The sequence below is a fragment of the Panthera onca genome, chromosome A3 (genome assembly GCF_046562875.1).
Source record: "Panthera onca isolate mPanOnc1 chromosome A3, mPanOnc1 haplotype 2, whole genome shotgun sequence".
Taxonomy (NCBI): Eukaryota; Metazoa; Chordata; class Mammalia; order Carnivora; family Felidae; genus Panthera; species Panthera onca.
Genome location: NC_138341.1, coordinates 51363173 through 51381118, shown reverse-complemented (window position 1 = coordinate 51381118; position 17946 = coordinate 51363173). Strand labels below are relative to the sequence as shown.

Below are 17946 nucleotides of genomic sequence, written 5' to 3'. Positions count from 1 at the left end.
TGGGAGAACAGGAGAAGGCTTCATGGAAGCTGTGGGATTTGAAAGGAGCCTTGAAGTATGGGAAAGATTTCAGTTTCAATACACACGGTTAAAGTACACAAAAAGGTATGAACAACAACAAGGGTGGAAAATAGTTTGATGTGTTTGACAAAGAGCATTACTTCAGTTTGGAAGGAGTATCTTGGGCAAATAGAAAATGGAGAGACAAGAACAAAATGGTAGTTTGGAGGTCATATTATGGACGTCTTGATGGTCACAGAGATTTTATACTTAATGGGAGGCACTGACAGTTTCCTAACTCGCAGTATCATTTGGTTGGTCCTGAGATGGCAGCAGTTCACAGAATTAAATGCAGTACTAAGAGAAATGTCATTTTAAAAGGGCTTTAGGCAGGAAAAATGTCAGGAACCTTTATATAGAAAATGACCTTCCCTTAAAGATGGCCCATCAAATAACTGCCCAGGAAGAAAGGCCAAGAAGAGGTAACACTGTGAAAACTAAGACACCAAGAAACTAAGGCAAACCAAAATGGGTTAAGAGAGATCTTGACCCGGGTCATATAAATTAACATTAAGAGCAGACAGAGAAAACAAAGTCAGGATTCCCTCCTCTGGGTCCGTTACTTGAGACAGCATTTCCTTTCTCTCATGCATTTCTGAGAGATAATTATTAGGATAACCAGGACAAATTCTCAAAAGTATGCTCTTATGCTGAGCACGCAAACTGGGTAGCTGTGCCTGAAATTCTAAATCACACAACTGGAGCCTGCCAACATGCTTGTGTACTTACCTCATCTCTTTAAGGACGTGGCAACAATTTTGAATTCTAACTGTGGAAAACGTTATTATTACAATCATTTCTGGGTGCCTCATGAAAATAGGTAGGCCACCTTGGGCATCAAAACTTCAAGAGGGAAATAGTTGCAAATCTCAACAATTACCCGCCCCCAACCATTCAGTGTTCGATGAAGTAAATTCTAAGACATCTACTTCCACCCAAACACTCTCTTTCCCTCTCCATTCTGCCTCCCTCCCTGTCTTTCTCTCACACACACAAACCTGCACACCGCCCTATACTCTGGGTTATGTTGCTTATGTAGTGACAAAACATCCCTGAGAACTAAGAAACCTGGAGATTTCAAAATGTAATAGAACAATACAGTCTTTGGCTTTTTCTTTACAGTTCTTTCCATATACATATTTCCTATTATTCAGTCACTCTTTGAGAAGAGAGCCACTCTTGTTAGGGGGTTGAAAATATGAAAAGAAATATTCATATTAATTAAAAGACAAATGATTTTGTTTTTGTTTTTTCCTCAGAAATAGCTCTTTCCTCTCTCATCTTCCACTATTAGTGCACAAGAGCAAATCTCAGACACAGTTCTGTTTGGCTAATACAGTTTATAAATACAAGGTTCCATGCAGAAGTTATCCAGCATGTTGGCGAACATAAACACAAGTGCTGGGTGGTCTATTCTGCTCTGTGTAAACCCAGAAGAAGGGATCGTTTTAGAACCCATACTAATTTGATTCTAGAGAATACAATGGTTGGTGAATGCAAATACTTTTTTTTAACAGTGGCTTCAGAAAGAAGATCTCTATACTAGACTACACAGAAACATGGTATTTGCAGAAGTAATAATGAGGATTTAGGGCTGAGTCACCACACACTTTGATTCTAAACAGCACGATCATCCTGATCCACACTGAGAGGTTATAGTATTTAGATAGCAATGACAGCTCAGAATAAACAAAATAAAAGGAAAACTCCTCAACGAATTATTTACAGTATAGACCTGCAAGAAAGGTCACAACTCTACTGATAGAAAAAGCATGTACTTTGTGTTAGACAAACATGAGTCTGATTAACAGTGCTATTTCTAAATGGCCTGGACATTCAAGTAAGTATGGAGCTGACCTATGATAACTACTGAATACATAGGAACTGTGTTATATGACATGTAAAACAGTCATGCTCATGAGGGTGTCATTTTATTTTTTTAAGAACAGAAAAAAAGCAAGGAAGACGAATATAGGGAACACCTATTTAGAATGGCTTTGACTTTGAACTACTACATTTTATTTTTCATCACATTCCAAAATCTTTCTCATTCAAGCACCTGTACAATGCTGGAGGAGACATTATGGCCAAAATACTATTAGCCATTTTCCTTTCAAAAAATGAAACACATTTGTAAACATCTTTCTTCAATAAAAGTGTTTTTTAATATAAATTAATTATCAAAGAGAATAATCTTGAAACAGAGAATAATTCTAAAATCGCCTCCCCCCACTCCACAATTATAAAAGTAGCAAATGTTTCATGACAGAAAAAATATTTTTAAACACAGATAAACAAAAAGAAAAAAATTAGAAGCTATATAGAGATTAGTATAGTTAAACCAGGGAGTGCATAATTCTAGATTTTTTATTGTATATAGTATAAATGATTAATGTGTCTATATCTGTATTAATAAAAGTGAGATCATATTATATAAAATGATTTTGCAATCCACTTTTCTAATCAAGAAATAATTAACATATCTTAAACCAATAAATATCTATCTCCATTAATTTAATGACTGACTGACATCACATTATGTGAATATATAATAATTTATTGAGCTAACACATCTATTACTGGCTTTTAACTTATTCTCTACTCCACTATGCAAAAGACAATAAATACTATGTTGAACATATTCACATCTGAATTGTATAATATACCCACGATTATTTCATTAAGTTAGAATGCTAAAAGTGGGATTGGATTGCAGGGTCAAAGGTAAGCAAATTTTATGAGTTTTTTGAGGCATATTGAAAAACTGACCACCAAGAAGGATATACCAATTTACACACCTTCCAGCAATGTATCAGAATACCGATTTTTGGAAATGTTTCTCATAAATATTGAACATCATCATTTTCTTATTTACTTTTGGCAAGTTTACAGGCAAAAATATCCTACAACATTAATACGTTTGTCTTATTACCAGAGTTGCATATTTTGTTCATGTTATCTTATATTTTTCTTCTTTTCTGACTGCCTAAAATACAACATTTACAAATTTTCCCAAGTTGTGTGTTATTTTCTTACTAAATTTGAAACAATGTTGTTATATTGTTATATAGTACAGATTTTAACCTTTTGGAATACTTGTTAAGTACTTTTTTTGATATGTTTACATTCTATTTTCTTTATTAATTCTTTTTAGGTATCTTACAAAACAGTTATTTTTATTTTTATTTTTCATTTACATCCAAGTTAGTTATCAAATAGACCACTAACAATTTTAGGAATAGAATCCAGTGATTCATCCCCTACATGTAACAACCAGTGCTCATCCCAACAAGTGTCCTCCTTCATGCCCCTTGCCCATTTAGCTCATCTGCTCCACCCAGAACCCCTCCAGGAACCCTCAGTTTTTCTCTATATTTAAGAGTCTCTTATGTTTCATCTCCCTCCCTGTTTTGTATTATTTTTGTTTCTCTTCCCTTATGTTCATCTGTTTTCTTACAAAACATTCTATGCAGCCAAATTATTAACCTTTTCCTTAATGATTTCACTCTTTGGTGTCATCCTTATTTTATTTTATTTATTTATTGAGAGAGAGAGTATGTACATGCAAGTGGAGGGGGAGGGTCAGAGAGAGAGAGAGAGACAGAAAGAGAGAGATGGGGCAGGGGGAGAGAATCCTAAGCAGGCTCCATGCTCAGCACAGAGCCAGACACGAGGCTCCATCTCACAAACTGTAAGATCATGACCTGACCCGAAATCAAGAGTTGGAAGCGTAACAGACTAAGCCCGTAACAGACCCAGGTGCCCCTGGTGTCACCCTTAGGATGGTGACTCACAGATTACAGAAATATTTGCTAATATTTTAGACAAATAAATACTTGCTAATATTTTTATTGATTCTCCCCTAATTTCTTTCTTTTTAAAAATGTAAACAGGCATTGGATCTAGAACTTATTTTGATAAGTGAAGTTTGGACTTAACATCTTTTTATCCACATTAGCAGACAGTAGTGGCAACAGCAATTAATGAACGCCACCTTCCCCATATACTAAATTCTTACATGTACTTTGAACTACATACAGATTTTATGTTCTCTTTCTTTAATCTATCAGTTTATTCCAATGGGAGAAGGGTATTTAATTCAATTTTCAGTGTATAATGAACATTTCTAGGAAAAGACCACACTCAATTTACTTGTTCATATCTTCCGGCAAATACTGTCCATTTTTGTCTCCAAATAAATTCTAGAATCATTTTGTTAAGATGACCCCCTACCACCGAATTCATATCACTGCAATTAGATTAATTTTGGAAAAATTCTCTGCAATATGAAATATTCCCATCTAAAATACTGCATATATTTGTACATAATAAAGTCTCTCTTAAATTACTCTGTGAAATGTTCTTCACATTGGTCCTACATATAACTTGTTAAGTATATTTACAGGGATCTTGTAATCCAATAATGAATACAGCATTTTTTTTTATTTGTTTTCTAAGTGGACCATCTAACCAACTAAAGTCTTACTGGTCCTAATTATTTTTTTAATTTATTTGCGGGGCAGTGGGGGGGGGGGGGGGTTATCCAACCACACAGTAATAATCTATGAACAATGAGAATATGTATTATTTATTTCTTTTTTTTTTAAACCGTATTTGATAGAATAAAAGCAGTAGTAAGCCCAATGAGGGGCTGGAACTCATGAACTGTGAGATCATGACCTGAGCTGAAGTCAGTTGCTTAACCAACTGAGCTACCCAGAAGCCCCACCATACTTCTGATATAAATGCAAATAAATGTTTTTAGTGTTCCACTGTTAAATCCATGGTGGTTGCTGAATTTCACATAGGTGCTCCCTATCATGCATGTCACTGAAATATTATATTGGTTGAATTTTAGTAAGTATATTTTGTAATCAGGAGTGCAGGATGGATGTTGTACAATGCCTTTTTAGAATACACAATTATGATCTTTGTCTCTTTTACCTAGTAATGTGATAAATTATATTCACAGATTTTTAAATATCAAACCATCCTTGCATTTCCAGAATAAGTCCTACATAGCAGTGGGAAATTACTTTCTTCAAACACCTTGGAACTGCTTTGCTAAAATTTGATTCAGTCTATTTTCTTATTCATAATTGTGAGATTGGTTCATCGTGTTCTCCTTTGTGCTACTTATGCCTGGCTTCAGTATCAAGATGAAGCTAGATGAAATGACCTAGTTTTCTGCAGGCCAGTGCTCCCACCGAGCAGTATAAAAGGCAGTAAAAAACGGACACACGAGAAGACTATGAAGCAATGAGGACTAAAGGGAATAACGCTGCAAAGAGGGCAGACCTTTTAAAGGTGAGCTGAGGCTCTGCAGCCATCTCTGGAGGCATCTGCCAAACGTAGGCATAGGAACAGACCAAGAATTTGGGTTAGGTGCAGGCAGGGAGTAACTACTGGGGTGAAAACAAATCACTGAATTTTTGTTGTTTCCATGGGGCTGAAGTGCCAAAATTGGAGATTTGAGGGCCAGCTTTCTCCTCAGACATTTTCTGAATTCTAAAGCTACACAGCAGAGGAAAATAACGGTCTAAGGCAAAACTTTTGAAAAGCAAAGTAAGATCTTCCCCCAGTCTTACAGTGTTTCACAGAAAAAGATTCACTAGTGGGAGGATTCATGAGAATTTCAGTTGGGAGCTGAAAAATCTTGAGGGAGTGGTAAACTGACACTGACAATCTCCAACCACTTTTTTCCTGTTGGCAATTGTTGATCTGGGTAATCCTCCTTCTTAAGACATTTGCCAAATTCTAAAATTAAAAAAGGCAAGAGGCTGAAAGAGATAAGGTTCCTCTGAAAAATGGAAATATCCATAGTCCTCTTGGTCCTGAAGAGACAGTGATGTGTTGGGCTCTCATTAAAAGCTCTAAAGAACCACATACTAATAACGGGGGCAAACGAAAGGTATGCTGCATCTACAATCCAAGCTTGACCCAGATCTGCCCATGAAGGGAGTAGGTGATGAGGCTCAAACCATAACCCACCTGCCCATACTACCTACTTAGTAAAAAAAGGGATAAACCGATTTTAGTGGGAAATGTCCTCACCTGGAACCTCTACATGTTTTAAATAAATGCAATGTCTAACATCAACCAAAAATTAACAGAAAGAGACAGGACCATATGACCAAGAACCAAAAAAAGGATAAAAAATAATTCTACCCATATGTAGATAAACTACATATTACCATTAATAAACATAAAAAATAACTTTAAAATTACTAATTAATATGCTAAAGAAAATAGAGAAATGATAGATAAATTAGATTAAAAGATGGAGAATTTCACCAGATATTTAAGGTTATAAAAAAAAAAATCAAGTGGATATTCTAGGATTAAAGATACATGCCTGAAATTCTAACTCCTAAGTTTTTCTTCTATTTCTACCATAGCATTCACTATGTGTTTGCACTAATTACTTCAGGTGAAGTTAGGAGGAACAGAAATACACATGATATTAGGGACCATTTTCAACAAAATAAAAAAAAAACTGCAAAACTCAGTGAGAAAATGATGGAAGAGATCTCTAAATCTTATCAAGGGGCAATAATTATAGTGTGAGTTTTTATATCCTGAAGAGCCTCCTGGCTAGTTAAAACAGAAACAGACATCTTTCACCAAGACAGATTTTAAGAAAATTTTCTTCTATATGATGAGCAAAGTAAGAGCAATTGTCACTTACAGGAAGGTGTGTGAATACAGCAAAAGTGCTTCGTAGAAAGGCAATGAGGTCTACTAGGTAATCACTAGCTTTGTTGCCCAAATCTCCAGTCATCCAGTCATAGTCAGCCAGCTGTAGAAACTGGTCAATCTTCTGGTTTAAATTGGTATAAATTTCTTCTTCAGCTGCATGTCTGGCATCCTGTGAAATATGGAATTTTAAAACTCATTCAGACTTCCAGTATAATCAGAAATTTCTACTTGGAGACATCTCATACTTATATCCACTAAGTAATGGAATTGGGAATATCAAGACTATCCCAGTCTCCATTAATTTTTCCTTTTCAAAAGTATAGTAGAGTCTCTTCATTCTGTGTCTGCAAGACAAGCTATTGTTTTGCGTCACCAGATAGAGAATCTGTCTTTACTTCCCTCAACTATCTGCGTCCTTTTTTTACTTTCTTACATTTCTTCAAAACTATACTCACTCTCAGGTCTTATTCCCATTCATCTCTTCTAGGGCTCCAAGAACCTCCTTTCCTGTAATACCAACCTCTCTAGATCTCCTAGTCTCCTCACATTGCTTATTATAAGTTTCAGCTTCATGCTATAAAAATTCCCAGTAGCTACTACCCTACCTCTCTGGTGTCTTTGTCATCAGGCTCCTTCAAAGATTGGTATACGCCAATGTTTCTTGAAATGTGTTCTAAGGAACGACAGATCTGAAAAATGCTAACACAACAGCAGAAGAGCTCCTAGATCAAATAAGTTTGAGAAACCATGTTTAAGAGACTCATGATGTACACTAGCATATAAAAGGCTCTAAGAAGTATATGGGACTAATGTTCCAAGAAAAATATTTTCAGGACAGAAGGATGTACTTGCATTAGAGCAATCAGGATTCCAATGCTAACAATCCATCAACATGGATTGGTCCACGGTAACCCAAGACCTCCATCCCACAACATGCAATACTCATTTTTCAGCCTGACCTTACTTGCTCTGTCAAACATTCTCTTCTAGAACTCTGTTCTCCTTTGGCTTTCATGAATGGTTTTCTCCTGGTTTTATTTTTACTTTTCTGGTCTCTAATCCTCTCAATTTCACTGGGTGATTTCACCAATTCCTAGAGCTCACACCAAATCTGTCCCTGTTTTAGAAGGCTATTAACTACTGATTCAATTTCTTCAATAGATATAAAGTTATTCAGGTGATCTATTTCTCCTTGTTTGAGTTTTGGTAAACTATGTCTTTCAAAGAATTGATCCATTTCAAGTAGGTTATCAAACTCTGGGTACAGAGTTGTTCATAATATTCCTCTATTATTTTTTTAATGTCCATGGAATCAGTACTGATAATCCCTCTTTCATTTTTTTTTTTTAAACTTAAATTCAAGTTAGTTAACATACAGTGTAGTATTGGTTTCAGGAGTAGAATTTACTGATTCATCACTTACATATAACACCCAGTGCTCATTCCAACAAATGCGCTCCTTAAGGCCGATCACCCATTGAGCCCATCCCCCCACTGCCATTCCTCCAGCAATTAACCCTTTTTCATTTATGATATTAACAATTTGAGTGTTCCCTCTTTTGGTCTTGGTTAGCCTGGCTCAAAGTTTATAATTCTATTGATCTTTCTAAGAACCAGCCTTTGGTTTCATTGATTTTTCTCTTTTGATTTTCTACGTCAAAACCATTCATTTCTGCTCTAATTTTTATTCTCTTCTTCTGATTACTTTGGATTTAATTTGCTGTTCTTTTTCTAGCTTAAGATAGAAGCTTAGATTATTTATTTTAAGAAATTTCTTATTTTCTAACACATACAATTTAATACTATAAATTTCCTTCTAAGCTCTGCTTAGATGGCACAAATTTTGAAAAGGTGTATTTTATTTTCATTTCGTTTGAACTACTTTTTAATTTCTCATGAGACTCTTTCTTTGACCCATGTATTATTTTGAAGTTTGCTGGTTAATCTGCAAATATTTGGGATTTTTAAGCTATCTTTCTATTAACTTATTTCCATAGATGAATTCTATGTGGCCTGAGAGCAAGTTTTGTATGATCTCTGTTCTTTAAAATTTGCTAAGATGTGTTTACCAGCCAGAACATGGTCTGTTTTGGTGAATACTCTTATGAGTTTGAGAAGTATGTGTATTCTACTGCTGTTGGATGAACTATTCTACAATTGTCAATTTAATCCAGTTGATTGACAGTACCATTCTGTTAGACTATATTTGGATATTCTCTTCCTCAAGCTATCAATTTCTGGCCCCTGGATTTGTCAATTGCTGATAGATGGGTTTACTAGGACATGTAAGCAGGAAGAGATAATGACTTATATAAAATACCTTTTCAGTATCTTTTAAATACTTATGTATTTTTTTCTCATTTGATCTATTAAAGAAGTGGATAATTTTAAACAATTTTCTAATACTAATCATTCTTGGATTCTTAGTGTTACTTTTATTTCTACTTTCTATGTCCTAGATGATATTTGATAGTCTATTATTTATGATTTTTACATCAAAATTGAAATTCAATTGTTCAGATTATTTTTGGGGTTTCTCTGGGTTTTGTTTTTGTTTTTTTAAGATTTTATTTTTTTAAAATGTTTTTATTTATTTTTGAGACAGAGAGAGACAGAGCATGAACAGGGGAGGGGCAGAGAGCAAGGGAGACACAGAATCGGAAGCGGGCTCCAGGCTCTGAGCTGTCAGCACAGAGCCGGACGTAGGGCTCAAACTCACAGACTGTGAGATCATGACCTGAGTTGAAGTCGGACACTTAACTGACTGAGCCACCCCGGTGCCCCTCTCTGGTTTTTGAATCATTATTATGGTGACTTTGTGAAAATGAATTGAGATAGTTTCCCTTTTTTTCTCTACCAATCTGGAATAGTTTAAATTATACAGAAATTATCTGTTTCATGAAGACCCAAATGAATTCACAGACAAAATCATATGGATCTTGCCCAAATTTAAGAAGTCTTTAATAACTTTTTCACTTCTTTCATAGTTATTACCTTGAATCACTTTTTATTCTATGTTTTCCTATAGATTCCCAAATTTATTAGCACAGTTACACAAAATATTCTAGGTATTTAATTTCCTCTGATTGTGAATTTCAAGTAATTGTGATTTATTTATTCCTTCCTTCCTTCTTTCTTTTCTCCTTCCCTTCCTTCCTCCCACCTCCTTTCAATCCATCCATCCTTCTTTTTAATTAGGCAAGGTAAAATGATTATTTTCAAAGTGCAACATATCCTTGCTTGAAGTGTCTCAAAGACCTCATTAAGATAAAATCCAGATGATGTATCAATACAAAACAAAGTGCTTCACAAGTTGGCATTTAACTACTTCTCTATCTCAGTCTCTATCTCTATCTCTATCTCAGTGCTTACTCTACACTGAACATGTCTGATTTTATTTATTCTTTCATCTTTGTACATGAAGTTCCCTCTCCTAAAAATGTCCCTTATTCCCTCCTCATCTTTTGTCCATCTGGATACCTCCTGCTGGTCCCAAGACCCATTCCATCTTGTGCCCTTTCTGGGAAGTCTTCCTTGAAGGTCTCAAACCTAAGATAAGTATCCTCATCCTATTCTTCTAGACCTGTAAGTATTAATTTCCCTTGAAGCCCAATCCTCTCACCTTTTCTCTATCTATATTCAATTCCCAGAAGAAAGCCAGCCCCACAGCATTAAAAACCATCTTTATACAGAAGGATTCTGAATTTTTATGCCCAGCTCTGACTTTGCCCTGTCAATTTAATATCTCTAGGCAGATGACTACTAGATATCTGAAGCTTAATGTGTCAAAAATGGAAGTCTTGATTCTACTGCCGTTCCCCTGGCCTGTTATTCTTCACTGTTCCCCATCTCAGTGAATACGACCACTATTCATACAGTTTGCTTCATTCAAAAATCTTGGAATTATCCGGACTCCACTCTCTCTTATAACCCCACACCTAGTCTAGCAGTAAAACTTGCCATCTCAACCTTTAAAAATATTTCTTACCACTTTCACCCTACCACTATTGTCCAAAAAAAACACCATTATCTCTTACTTAGACCACTGCAAGGACTTCCAAATTGAATTTTCTTGTTCCACTCTTCCTAACCTACAACACATTTATTTTCCACATGGCAACCAGTGTTACCCATTAATATATAAATCAGATTATCACCACCACTCCCACTTTCTAATGGCCTCACGTTTCATTTCAGAATAAAACCCAAGGTACTTACCACAAGGCCAGAAAACATCTAACTCCCGACCATCTCATTTCTTACCACCTCTACCTCTAATGATAGATATATCACTGCCAGACTGAATTCCTTGTTATTCCTTGAACACACCTGCTTGAATATCTAGTATTGTACTGTTCCCTCTGAGTGCAATATTTATCTATCAGAAATCTAAAGGATTCCATTTCTCATTTCAATCAAGTCATTTATTTTTCTTCTTAGTTCTTGTCATCAACTGAGATCAAATGAGATTTTTGTTTGTTTGTTTATCATTATCATCCCCACCACAATATAAACTCTCTAAAGTCAGGAGACCTGTTGATTATGTTTATACCCGTAAATTGCCTGGTATGTAGTAGATGCTTCATAAAAACTTGTAGAATTGACAAGAGACAATGTATTTATTGTATTATTCTGGTAGTTCTCACACAGTTCTTTACAGAAGTTACAGTGTCTGTGCTCCCTGTAGATTACAAACTCTAAATCCAAGGATTAAGTATTATTTCTCTTTCTACCCAAGAACATACCAGATTGTCACATAATAGGTACACGAACAATATTTGTGGTGGGGTAAATTAATAAATAGCCTCATTCTATTTTGTAAGAGAGTAAGGAAATTCTTATGAACAAGGAAAGCTAAGAATGCCAGCTTAATTATGTCACACATGGCAGGAACAAGGGGCAATTCTGCAGGAAAATACCTTGAAGACCTTCTGATTATTTTTGCCCCTTTTTCAGCATAAAGGTTTCCATCTGCAAGGGAAAGTTTTCTGGAAACAGTAGCTTAGGAAAATACACAACATGTAGCTGCTATAATTGCTGTGTTTATACTGAGTTCTGGGTTAGTTGGTCTGAAACAGTCCTGGTAAAAATAAACTTTCAATGTGTTTTAAGCAATCAGTGTTTCCAATAAGCACTTGTCAACATGACCTTTAGTGGTCTCCAGAACTTCTCCTTTACTAAGTATTTAACTGGCTACTCAACTCCTATGGCTTCCTGTCTGCCCTTAATTTTCCCTCAGCAATTTTAATGCTGGAACAACAACAAACTACACAAGCCATCCTTTGGGAGGATTTCTGACCATAATTTGAAAAGCCCTTGAAATAAGAAAATTGAGGTGGATTAAGGGAAGAATAGCAGTACATTCTACATATTCCCCATATGAGAGACGAGTATAAATGAACCTCACACTCTAACTCCCTAACTCCCTCTTCTCTGGTGAACATTCAATTACAGTCCCTCCCACATTTTCTTTCCCAAGAAGTCTTGGCTTCCACAGTAAATTAAGTGGAAATATTTTTGATGAAAGTATTGCCCATCCTCCTTAATAATGCTAATATTTAACAGTAATCATAATTTTTATTACACTGTCTAAGGTGATTCTAAAGTTCTTAAAGCTCTTACCATACTCATTTTTGGGTCCTCTTTATCAGATAAATCTTTTCTTCACTATAAGAGTTTCAACATTAATATAATGAAACATTATTGAAAGTTTGCAAGTAATGATACCAATATAAGACAATGTATAACAGAATTTTTTTTTAGGTAATTTGAAATGAATGACCCATGGTCACATACATACATAAAGAATATTTTGTGAACATCTCATTTTTTTTTCAGATTTACTGGAGTATAATTGAAAATTTAAAAAAAAAATGTTTTTTGAGAGAGACAGAGACAAGAGTATGAACGGGGGAGGGGCAGAGACAGAGGGAGACACAGAATCTGAAGAAGGCTCTATGCTCTGGCTGTCAGCACACAGCCTGACACAGGGCTTGAATTCGTGAACCATGAGATCATGACCAAAGTTAGATGCTTAACCAACTGAGCAACCCAGGTGCCTCAGAAAATAAAATTATATTTAACATGTTCATTATGATGATTTAATATGTGTATATACTGTGAAAGGATTCCCATCATTTAGTTATTAACACATTCATTATCTTAAATATTTATTTATTTATTTTTGGTGAGAACACTTAAGCTATATTCTCTTAGAAAATTTCAATTATACAATACAGTATTATCAACTATAGTTACCATGTTTTACATTAGATCCTTAAATCTTTTTCATCTTACAGCTAAAAATTTATACCTCTTTACCAATTTCTATTTCCTCTACCCGCCTCCCCATGCCCTGACAACCACTTTTCTCCTCTCTGTTTCTGTGAGTTTGACTTGCTTCTTTGTTTGTTTGTTTTTAAGATTCCACATAAAAGTGATAGCATGCAGCATTTGTCCTTCTCTGTCTGGTTTATTCTATTTAGCATAATGCCCGTAAGGTCCATCCATGTTGGATGGATGGCAGAATTTCCTTATTTTTCTTGGTTGAATAATGTTCTATCATATATATGTACCACATTTCCTTTACCTATTCATTCATCCAATGATAAACACTTTGGTTGTTTGCATAGCTTGACTAATTGTGAAGAATGCTGCAATAAACAAGGAGGTATAGACATCTCTTCAAGATAATCATTTTTATTTCTTTGGATATATACTCAGAAGTGGGACTGCCAAATCACATGGTAGTTCTATTTTTAATTTCTTGAGTAATCTCCTTACTTTTATCCATTGGGGATATACTGGTTTACATGCCTGACTACAGCACACAAGGGTTCCCTTCTCTCTACCTCCTTGCAGGCATTTGTTCTCTCTTGTCTTTTTGATGCTAGCTATACTAACAGGCATGAGGTAGTATCTCACCAACAGTAATCTTTTCATGTACATATTAGCCATTTGTATATCTTCTTTAGAAAAATGTCTATTCAGTTCCTCTGCCCCCTTTTAATTGGATTATTTGGGGTTTTGCTATTGGGGTATATGAGTAATTTACATATTTTGGATATTTAATGCCTTATCAGCTATATGATGTGGAAGTATCTTCTCTCAATCCATCAGGTGTTTTTGTGTTTTGCCTTTGTGTTCTGTCCTTTGCTGCTCAGAAGCCTTTTAGATTAATGTAGTCCCACTTATTTATTTTTGCTTTTGTCGCCTTTGCTTTGGTATTAAATTTAAAAAATCAGTGCTAAGACCAGTGTCAAGCTAACCCATTGTTTTCTTCTAGAAGTTTTATAATTTCAGATCTTACATTCAAATCCTTAGTTTGAGTTGATTTTTGTATACAGTGTAAACATGGGGGTCCAGTTTCACTCTTTTGCATGTGGCTGTCCATTTATTGAAGAGACTATTCTTTCCTCACTGTGTGTTCCCGTGTTTACACCTTTGTTGTAAATTATTTGACCATATATATACATGAGTTTATTTCTGGCCTGTCTGTTCTGTTCCATTGATCTACGCATATGTGTTTATGCTAATACCATACTATTTTGATTACGAAAACTTTGTAATATTATTTAAAATCAGGACATGTGATGCTTCCAGCTTTGTTCTTCTTTCTCAAGATTGCTTTGGCTATTCAGGTTCTTTCTCATTCCTTTTCTTATAACATAAAAAGAGATCTTACTAACAATTTCATCTCATAAAATATAATAAGCAGTTATGAATCAAATTTGATTCTTTTGTCTTAAATCTATTCTCAAGGGAAGGTGCCAATAAATAGGGAAAGAGGATAAAAGGATAGGAAAAAGTTGACACCAGTGGACATATATCATGATTTCAATCTACAACTTTGTATCTAATTAATACCAACCTCAAAAGGATGAAACAGATTTGATTCCAAACTAAAATAATCAAAAAATAACAATAATAACAAAAACCCAAAACAACAGGTTGGCTTTTATGTCAGAGTCTACCATTATAGTGTTTAAGGTGTTAGACTATTTTTTCTGCTTAATATTTATTTAAAGGTCACAAGGCAATATAAAGGAATTTCTTAAGGCCTTTTTAAATTAAGTCATTCACTCTCCAGAAATTCTCCATCAATCTATTTTCTGCTCTACAAGAGTGTCATTCTTCTCATTTGATCAAACTCAGGATCAAAGCTAGTGCTGTGGCCTTGTGAAATGATTATAAAATTGTTAACTACAATAGTAAGGGGCAGAAATTCCTCACTAAAAAAGTGAAAAAAATCTGGACACAGAACACAAAGAAGCAAGGACAGCTTATTAAAATAAAATTAATTGATGTTGATTTTAGTCACAACCACTATTAGCTAGACCATCCTTAAGAATTCTTGACTAAGACGAGGGCCAACTGAGGAAACAGTCATTTTCAAGTACAAAATACAAGGAAGATTTAGTGGACAGAGATGTAGACATTTTTAAGTCGAAAAGTCCAGAAATTAGCATTGGTATTTGTTTTTCTAAGGAAATTATAAGTACTTATTCTCAAAACCATATTATGAATCATGTTACTAGGCATCCTGGGAGAAACAAAGCCATCTTGGGTAGAATGGTCCAGACTCTGTATCTCGGAGGCAGTTTTACCGTACTATAGAGCCTTCTCACCTTAAAAGTTGTGGTGCCATAGAGCTTGGTGGTGTGGACTGTCTCTGGAAGCACATTAGTGATGTTGGTAATGAATTCTTCCAAGTACTTACAGGACTTCTCCAAGTGTGTCGTATTGATAATAATCTGGACAAGCTAGAAAATAACAAGCACATGTAAGAGTCATTTGACTATTCACCCCACAACGAATACTCAATAGGAATCTACTGATAGAAGAAAAACAAAAGTCATAATGGCAGCGGCCATCTATATTCTACAAAGGGCTTGTAAGAGCATGGTTTTAGGTTGTACTTCCTCTATGAAGCCTTCCTTGACTTCCCAAAGCAGCTTGTATTTCCCCTACTATAAAAGCACTTGTCATTCTATTTTAAATGTATATCTTCTGTTTAAGAGATTAGACTAAGAACAAAAACTGCTAGTGTTTAGCACAGTGTCTGGCAATAAATGACTGGTAAATGAATTAAATAAATGAACTCCCACTGAAAGAACAAGAATAACTGAAATGGCAAGAAGTTTCAAAATGAATCATAATGAACACAGAGATGTTGGAATAGACTGCAGTATTATTAACAAACTACATTAGTTTCTAGAAGAAATAACATGGACGTTACAGTCAGAGAAATAAGTGGATTAACTTCTTTCAAATTAATAATCTGGAGAAAGTTTTTTAACTTCTCTAATGGCTGCTTTTTTATCTGTAAACTGCCAAAAATAATTTCTAACTCACATAGTTACTTTGAGGATTAAGTATCCTTTTGTTAATACTATTTTCCTTTTCTAACAGGAGAGATCCTTAAGAACGACAGTATTGGTAAGATAAAAAGTCATTTATAAATAACTTTGAGAGGAGGATGAGAAAGAATGACTCTTACTGTCTGTATAGAATTAAAGTTTGTAAAGTTACTTCACAATTCATTTTCTTATACTGTATTCCCAGCGACCCGGAAAAGTAAGTTAAGTGGGCATAATTATTGCTTCTATTTTACTAAACAGAAACAGAATGAAATGATTTTCTCCAGCTCACATAACCTAAATGGAATTAGGACTCAAATCCAAGTCCTCTACCTTCAAATTATGGACTCATCGAAATGACTTCTGATGTTGCCTTTTAGCATAAGCATAAGATGGCAGTCCTGGGCGGGGGGAGGTGCACATTTACCATACATTAGGCTAAAATAATAGTTTCTGGGTCTGTCACCAACTAGACCTCGAAATGCTTTGATTCCACTCTTGTAAAAAATAAGTTTAAACTGAAACAAGGAGAGGTACCTATTACTTATTCTAACTATGAAAAGTATTGACATTTCGCAGTCTAAAAGAAATTTGAAAAGAAAACGGAATAGAATCTTTTTTTGTCTCTCTTTCCACATGTTTAACTTTTTGTTTAACAAAAAGGCTGTGTGTGGCGGCAGGGCTGTGGACGGTAGGGGAAGTTTGGGTGTATAAGGTTACAGATGGACTTAGGTGTACCTTTTAGTCCGGTGAGAGAGTGAGCCAGGGCAGAGTGGGCAGATGACACAAAGGGAAATCAGAACTGAAGATGAAGGTGGGGGGGGTAACATACATTTTACAATCAAATGGTACTTCAAAACAATGTTTAAAAGTTGAATGACACCTCAGTAGAAGCCATTGTATTATACTGTGGAATATGACACAAAAATATTAATAGGATTATAATCAGAAAGTACACTCTTATCTCCCCAACAGCAACCAGCACAGGGCTAAAGCACAGTTCATTCTCAAAGAATCCATGTCAAATCATAATGACAATGCTTTCGTAATGGATTGGACTAAGGAAAAAGGTACTCAAGGATCTATTCCCCAAGGATCAGCTGGAACATGGGAGGGAAATATCTACTTTTGAAACATGAACACAAAGGGCAGAGACCCAGAGATGCAATTCCAAACAAATGAAATGCTAGGGCAACATTGGGACTCAATCTCTGTATTATTCCCCACAGCCTATCAGACAAGTTCATATTCATCACCCTTCCCTTCATTCTACAGTTTGAATTTGGAGACTCTGAGCCTTGGACACAGATATGATCTCCTACAAAATTACCAAAAACATTAGACTTTTAAGCGTAGAGTGCTCTAGGAAAGAAAACCTACCAAAATAAGCAGTTCATCACCCTCTTCCTTTCAACACGTTTCTCCCTCAAAGAAAGGCTAAAATCGTTTAAAAATTTTTAATTGTCTAAATTAAATCACTCTTCTTCCTGAGTGGGAGGGTGGCTACCGGCAAGGTTGTCTTGGTGTATAAGTTAGAAAGTAAGAGAGCTAATTTGGAGAACTGAAGAATTTCTATTTTAAAGTCAGCATTACCTAGAGGGAACATATTCCATCTATCAAAAGAAATCCTAATAACAAGGAGGAATCATGTCATGTTATCGAAATAAAAAATAGTGGCAGTCAAAGAGAAAATTGTCCTGTTTTGCAGGATATTGGCAGTTAAAAAAAAAAAAAAGGAGGCGGCTTCACTGGGTACAGTAGTAATTTCCCTTGACTTTTTAAAGATCTGTCAACACAAAAGATCACCATGAATTACATCAACTGGCTG

General features: G+C 35.2%; 1 protein-coding gene across 7 annotated transcripts in view; it reads right to left on the bottom strand.

Annotated features, from left to right (window-relative positions):
- Positions 1-17946, bottom strand: part of EXOC6B (exocyst complex component 6B) — a 609008-nt gene that overhangs the window by 243616 nt on the left and 347446 nt on the right. For 6 of the 7 annotated variants that reach the window (XR_013554682.2, XM_078444598.2, XM_078444596.2 and 3 more), the window contains exons 17-19: positions 15387-15521; positions 7365-7481; positions 6749-6928 (exon numbers count right to left, since the gene is read on the bottom strand). Coding sequence is in view for 6 of the 7 variants with exons in the window: in XM_078444598.2 (XP_078300724.1) it covers positions 6749-6928; positions 7365-7481; positions 15387-15521 (432 nt within the window). In the remaining variant the exon portion in view is untranslated. The remainder of the gene's footprint in view (positions 1-6748; positions 6929-7364; positions 7482-15386; positions 15522-17946) is intronic. The other variant, XM_078444597.2, reaches the window with a different exon arrangement.